The 7,295-nt window shown below is 42.1% G+C and overlaps 1 protein-coding gene across 1 annotated transcript; it reads right to left on the bottom strand.

Moving 5' to 3' along the window:
* Positions 1–5,431: 5,431 nt before the first annotated feature.
* On the bottom strand, positions 5,432–6,978 carry LOC120517787 (eukaryotic translation initiation factor 1b-like). Its single transcript, XM_039740278.1, has 4 exons — positions 6,788–6,978; positions 6,062–6,225; positions 5,880–5,981; positions 5,432–5,778 (listed from the first exon to the last, which is right to left on the bottom strand). Exons 1-4 carry the CDS (start codon positions 6,816–6,818, stop codon positions 5,734–5,736), a joined length of 342 nt encoding a protein of 113 aa, XP_039596212.1. The 5' UTR covers positions 6,819–6,978; the 3' UTR covers positions 5,432–5,733.
* Between the last annotated feature and the right edge of the window lie 317 nt (positions 6,979–7,295).

The following is a 7,295-nucleotide window of genomic DNA, read 5'->3' as shown; positions in this document are numbered from 1 at the left end:
GACTTTCAGTGTTTCGACAGGAAGTGTGAAATTAACGTAGAAGTACCGTTATGAAATCTCTTACCGGATCTTTCACGGCTGTATTAGCTCAAAAGGGTGCTTCTACTAAATACTGAGCAAAGGGTCTGAATACTTAGGACCATGTGATATTTCAGCTTTTTTTTAAATAAATCTGCAACAATTTCAAAAATTCTTTTTTTGTCTGTCAATATGGGGTGCTGTGTGTACATTAATGAGGAAAAAATTAATTTAAATGATTTTAGCAAATGGCTGCAAGATAACAAAGAGTGAAAAACTGAAGGGGGTCTGAATACTTTCCGTACCCACTGTATATACTGGGGCGGCACGGTGGCACAGTGGGTAGCACTTTTGCTTCGCAGTTAGGGGACCCGGGTTTGCTTCCTCCCTACTTGGAGTTTGCATGTTCTCCCCGTGTCTGCGTGGCTTTCCTCCTGGTGCTCTGGTTTCCTCCCACAGTCCAAAGACATGCAGGTTAGGTGCATTGGCGATCCTAAAATTGGCCCTAGTGTGTGATTTGTGCTTTGTGTGTGTGTGTGTGTGTCCTGCGGTGGGCTGGCACTCTGCCCGGGATTTGTTCCCTGCCTTGCGCCCTGTGCTGGCTGGGATTGGCTCCAGCGGACCCCCGTGACTCCGTAGTTAAGATATAGCGGGTTGGAGAATGGATGGATATATATACTGGAGAATATAACTTGACAAATCCACTCGAACGGGACACGCGGACCTCAAAAGCGAGGACCCCTTAGGCGCGGTCGCCACACTTACCACCGCCAAACGCCGCTGTTTGATTGTGGGACAGGACCTTTGTACAAGAAGGTGGTTCTTTCTGCTTTGAAAAAGTTCGTAATGTGAAGGGGAATAAATGTGTAACGTATGTAACCTGCATGGCAGGACACGAACAGATTAAGAAAACCCGAACTTATCCGCGTTACTGCATCTCACAAGTCCGTGTCTTCTGTTCCCGGTTAGTGCCTGTCACGGGGCGAAAGAAAGAAAGAAAGAAAGACCCAACCCCAAAATGGCTCCGCTATGGCATCTCTGTGGCGCCTCTGGGGTGATGAGGAGGACTTCAGGCACGAGCCAGGGCACGTGGTCAGCCCCCAGGCGAGGTGAGTCTGTTTGCCCAATAAACTGGACTTTTTAAAAATTAGCTTACCCTTTGTTCATTTTCAGCATATATGAAATATTTCCCTGGCTTGAGGGTTTGTTGTGAAAAAGTTCAAATAAACAGAGACATACGAGAGACTCCGAGCGCAGCTTTGTCTCTCATTCTAATTCTTAAAACAATTTCAAAGTAACACGCAGTCATTTTTTGTGATAAAACAAATCTTGTAAAATAGCTGTAAAACAGAAGACACTATTTAAAACTAAACATTATGAAACGCCACATTCGGTTATTATTCAGTAAGTTTCCATTTGACATTTTATTTAACATTGCCTTTTTATGGCTCTTTATATCTCATAGTTGGACTTTTCCAGACGGAAATTTCAAAATAGCGTATTATTATTTTGAGGTGGTCTCTTTTAAGCTTCTTTCGTCGCCCATCAATCAGTCAATCTGTTATATACACTCTTATACAGAGCGATGCCATTTTAGTTCCCAGCAGAGCCGCACGTGAAGAATCGAGAAGGAACTTTAATGTATTTAGATTTGTGACAGACGCCATGCAGCAGATAATCAGGGACAGATTTGGGAAATACCAAAGGGTCCCGAGTTTCAAAGTTCAGTTTGTTATTCTGCACATTCGGAAGATTTTCAAATCGCAAAGAACTCTTCTCACAATGAAACGATGTTTTGTCAGACAATAATATTTTATACTGTTAATTATTAAGTACACGGCCCGACCTGCTTTATTTCACTTTTAACACAAGTTGGCATAACTCCATTTATTTTTTTAACATTTTGTTGAATTTATTAAAAGCAAATAACATCCCATACAGGCAAGTCAAATTTTACAAAACTAAGTTCAAATCAAATCAAACCCCACCCATTTCTAACTTGATATATATTTTTTATTTTTGTAATTGACCCGAGCGTACCTGCCGTGACCCTCCACACCTCTTCATCGGCGCTTTAGTGGGCTGTTGGCCTGTTTCGTGTATAAATTTGGCGCTTTGGATATTTAATATGCAGACAAAACAGAAACCTTCAATGACTAGAAAACCCAAACTTAGCTGTTATTGTGTGCAGCCTTAAAACATCAGGAACCCAGTGGGATTACAGAAATCATCTATTCATATTTACTGAATCTACAGTTCTAAATGTTCTTCTTTTCTAGAACCTTCACGTGGATGGTCCTTTTGAGAATCAAAAATGGCTCTGAAGCAGCACTTATACAGGTGATGAGACCCCCGTTACTTAACTGCTCACTCCCCTGTGGCTCCTCTGAGGTCAGACCAGCTGCAGCTCAGTGAAGACATTCACACAATGAAAAGCAATGGTAATACTAATAACATTGTTATTATAACAGATTATTATTACTACTAGAGGCTCGGTTAGAATGAAAATCAGTAAGAACAGGAAATACGCAAACGTAACCAAGCGCCAGGCACAGGACTGACAGTCTGTTTAGGAAATGGAGCGTGACGAACAAACAGCTAAGAAACCCCTCCGATATCACCTGGACAAGAAAACACTCAGAGGGCCCCAAGCGTAAAAGCCGCTCCAGAACGCTAAGCTAATATTGATATTTAAATGGACTACTCTGTACTTTTTAAATAAAAGAAATCAATCCGCCTTTTCAGTGACATTTAAAAAATCGTCGTGCGGATCAGGAGCGCACTCGTCAATGGGCGGTGACGTCACGACAGACACTAAACGGCGGGCGACGGGGAGGATAATGGAGCGGGGAGACTTGGTGTGGCGTTCAGTCGATCTTGAGCAGGTGCGACCGCAAGGCTGTTCAATAAGGATGCGAACCCTTGTACTTTACTCTTCGCCTCATTATATCCTACCAATTACCCCGCAGTCCAAATGACCTCGTCCTTAAATCCATCCGTCAATTACGCAGTTCAGGGTTGCGGAGCTCTCAACTGAAGAGCGCTATAAAAAACAGAACTCGATTGCCATCAACAGAGAGACTGACATTCATTTCTCACTGCCTGGCATCACATCAGCTTCGTGTGGCCTGCCAAAGTCATCCCGGGGTAACAACCTTTGAGGCTTTGGAAAGTTGTGAGGTTTTCTATCCCTCAAAACGTGCGCTCGAGGTTAATAGGTCGATAGGAAAGGCACTATATAATAGATAATGAAAGTCTGTTTATGATAGAGTGATACTGTATATAAGGCACTGCATACAGTTATGAAAGGCACTATATAATAATGAAAGTTCGTTTATGATAGAGTGATACTGTATATAAGGCACTGCATACAGTTATGAAAGGCACTATATAATAGATAATGAAAGTCCATTTATGATAGTGATACTGTATATAAGGCACTGCATATCGTTATGAAAGGCACTATATAATACAGCGCTAGAGACGGATAATGAAAGTCACTATCTGATAGATACGAAGGGAGCATTAAGTAAGATAATTAAAGGCACTATACCTGTATAGTAGATAATGAAAGTCCGTTTATGATAGAGTGATACTGTATATAAGGCACTGCATATCGTTATGAGACACTATATAATACACTTCTACATACAGTTATGAAAGTCACTTTATGATAAATAACAAAATGCACTATATACTAGATACACTATATAATGAACGGCATTATATGATAGACATAAAAGTCACCATATAATAGATGAAAGGAACTATATGATATAAAAGCCAATATATGACAAGCTAGATTTAAAGGGCATTAAGTTAGATAATGAAAGAAACCAATAGATATGAATGTCACTACTAATAAATGAAAGTCACGATATGATAGCACTTAGTCCCCATTGGGAAAATTGCCCGTTTACAGAATCCCTACGTACTGGTCCTTTGTGACTGGTGCCCTATCCAGTGATTGATTCTGTATTGTAGATAAAATTAATCGGATTAAGGTCTGACTGTTCAGAATGTTATGGTCGACTATACAGCACCTGTTATTGACGGCTAAAATTTCATTAAAATGGAATCAGTAAGGATGGTCCCGATCTGAAGCACATCTTTGATAGTGTCACTGTCCTCTCCTGAACAGGGGCTCATTCAGTTGTGACTTCAATTAGTTAAGACCCCCGGTCCTCTCACCGTGGTCGTCACTGGCGTGCGCTACAGGCCCCGAAGGCCCACCCTGTAATATTACTGCCAAGTGAGCTCCAGCCGAGACCTTTCGCTTGCTATTTATCTGGCATCTGCGGCGGAGCCCCCATGTTTGATTATGCACATCAAACATCCAGTTTTATTAGAGCACTTCTCCAGAGGCTTTCTTCACCCAGACAGACTTTGACCAGGAGTGTTTTTGCAAGACTTGCAGGAGTTCAGATGAAAACCCGAGATTTGCCCTGACATTTGCACACAGGGTCATTCGGCACCACTGTTTCTTTATAAAAATCCCAGGGGTGCCAGTTTCCATAGCCTGCCTGGCAAAAATAAAAAGGGCCTTTTGTTGAAAATCAATACCTAAACCCAGTAATGTGCAATTGATCATTTAACAAACTTTCATTTTGGATAGTTATGACCACAGATAAACACCTGAATCAATATGCTATTATACCCAGGACTGGTCTTCACACGGGGGCCAGAAGTCTCTGCACAGAATTAATGCTAAAAAACCCACCAAGAGCTTAAAGCCCAGCTTCCTCTTCACGCTTCAAAAGATGTTATTTCATTGGGGGTCGTCTTTCCCTACACTTGATGCTCCCAATTTGAAGTTACAGAGAAGGGCTCACCAACCATCTGCATAGTCTTCAAATAGAGCAGCTGTTCTTTAATATACCGACAGACTACTACAAGACTATGGACTCCCCTACAATAGAAGCTCACTTCAGTAATGTTCACCTGTCATTTCATTGCCTTGATGGTTCCATTATGCTAAATAAGCCAATGCTGCCTCCTGGATGAGCATGATTAATGAAACCCCCCAGTACCCACTTTGGACACTGCTGCATCATCCATGTTCTAGATTAGGGACAGTAAAACCCTCACTTCATAGTTGAGCACACAAGAGACTGGAGTCTGCTGAGGGACCTTAATGTGTGAATAAAAGCTAACAAGTGAAGCCCCCCCCCCAGTTTGTGCAAAGCAGTCAGGTGGAACTAAGATCATGGAGGTAGTGTGTACCATCACTTCAGATGAGGGCCACAGGAGCCTAGCACTACTAAAACATCCAGGAAGGAATTGAACAATTCAGTACTTCCACAACCAAATACAACTACCAAAAAGACCCTGAAAACCAGCCCAGCTAAAATATTGCAACCAAAAAAAAAAATTTAAACCCACGCCGAGAGTGAATACTCCCAACTTCCCAGTAGACCATACATAGCATGACACATTTTTATTTTGAAACATACAAAAAAAAAATTAGTGCTCCAAAAAGCACAATCTAAATATCAGACAAAAAGCATTTAAAATTGAACAGAAATGCCAGTGTTTCATCCCAGAATGGTACTCCTCTTGTAGGCAGTTATCTACTTGTGTCCTTGAGTGCATTATGCAGGCCCCTTTTCCAAACTGGAGACGGGGTTAAGAGTCTTAAATAACAAGCCTTCATTATCTTAATATGCACAGGAGATCAGCAGAAACTGCTAGTTGTCAGCACTGTAATGTCATCGTTTAGAATCCGTGAACCTTCAGCTGCTCCTCCTTAGCCAAACCAATCTGAAAATGTAAAGTTAATATTTAGACTTTTCAGAAACCAAATCTTGTAGTTTCCACAACAAATCTACAGTCCAGCCACTGGGGCATTAAACCAAACCCACCTCAGTAAGGAACTGGCATATATTCTTGCGCTGGTCACCCTGCAGCTGGATCACTTCACCATACTCCGGGTGCTCAATCACAGTTCCGTTGCAGGCAAATTTCTAACGGAAAAAAAATCGCATATTAACTATTTAAAATGACTTCAGCCCTCATTTAAACTCAAGGGTTAGTTAGGTCTTACCTTCTTGAATGCTTTCACCAGCTTCTTTTTATCATATTCCTCTGCAATTCCCTGGACGGTCGTCAGAGTTTTTCTTCCGTTCCGCTGTTGAATTCTTATATGGATGTAGTCCTCAGTCCCAGCCGGGAGCAGGTCATCACCCTTAGTTGCATCAGCAAAGGGGTCTTTAAATAGAAGAGGAAAAAGAATAAGCGACATCTAATTTATGAAACCCCCGTACAATTTCCTACAGGAACCGACAAGCGCGCATGTGCCACACACCTTAAAAAAAGCAGCTCGACGCTGAGAGTGAAGGCCAGCCCCCCAGCGAGCCCGATTGGCAGACGTGTTTAAAATGGCTGCGAAACCCGACTACCTATTGGGCCAGGCTCAAGTCAGTCGGAAAAAACGCCTAGGCCAGCGGCCTTCTTGCCACACAATACTAATCTATTTATAATACAAATACAGTCGCATACGAGGAAATCAATCACGACTTATTTAAATTGAGCGTCACCTTTAGGTTACATCCAATAATTAAAGTACAAAAACAAACTGGCGAACATTCTAGTAGGCGTCGAGGGGCAAGGCCAAAAATCCAACATAACCATTCCTTTGAAGTAAAGAAATGTAGCATTAATACGCTGCTTTAGATTTAACATTTACATCATAAAAAACGTGCCAAACGCCTGCGAAATGTCCTAGCGGAAACACGAATACTAAACAATGGTTGGTATTAAGGAGACTCACCGAAGGTTTGGAGGTTCTGGATTGCGGACATACGATAAGATTCCCTTGACTTGCGGGAGATAATGGGTTTAAACGCCTTTGTAGGGTGGATTGTTGTAGAGCTCGATATCACCTTCCTCACTTCTCACCAGAAGCTACACCCGAATAATGCTGAGAAGATGGCGCCTGTAAGCTGCTGACGCAGACATCGTCTCTTTTATACCGTCCGTGACGCGATGACGTCATCAAACGTTTAGTCACGTACTGCGCGTGAACGTTAGGCCCGCCCATCATGCACCGGAAAAGCCAGGGGTTTCTAAGACAAGGTCTCCATGGAGTCCGTCAGCTGATCGAAAAAAAAACAAAACAAAAGGAAGTGGTGAGTTCAGCAGTTCTAATCACTGGTATCCTGCAGGGATTGCAACGAGTAAAATAGAAAGGAATGTGACAAACCTTCACCAGTCTCCAGAAGAATCAACCATTTGTGTAACCGTCTTAAAGATAAATGCGAAAGAAAGAAAAAAAAGAA

This window comes from Polypterus senegalus, chromosome 17, assembly GCF_016835505.1.
Source record: "Polypterus senegalus isolate Bchr_013 chromosome 17, ASM1683550v1, whole genome shotgun sequence".
In the NCBI taxonomy this organism is placed as follows: Eukaryota; Metazoa; Chordata; class Cladistia; order Polypteriformes; family Polypteridae; genus Polypterus; species Polypterus senegalus.
Note: the sequence above shows the minus strand (reverse complement) of the source record. Positions and strands in the feature narration are given on the sequence as shown.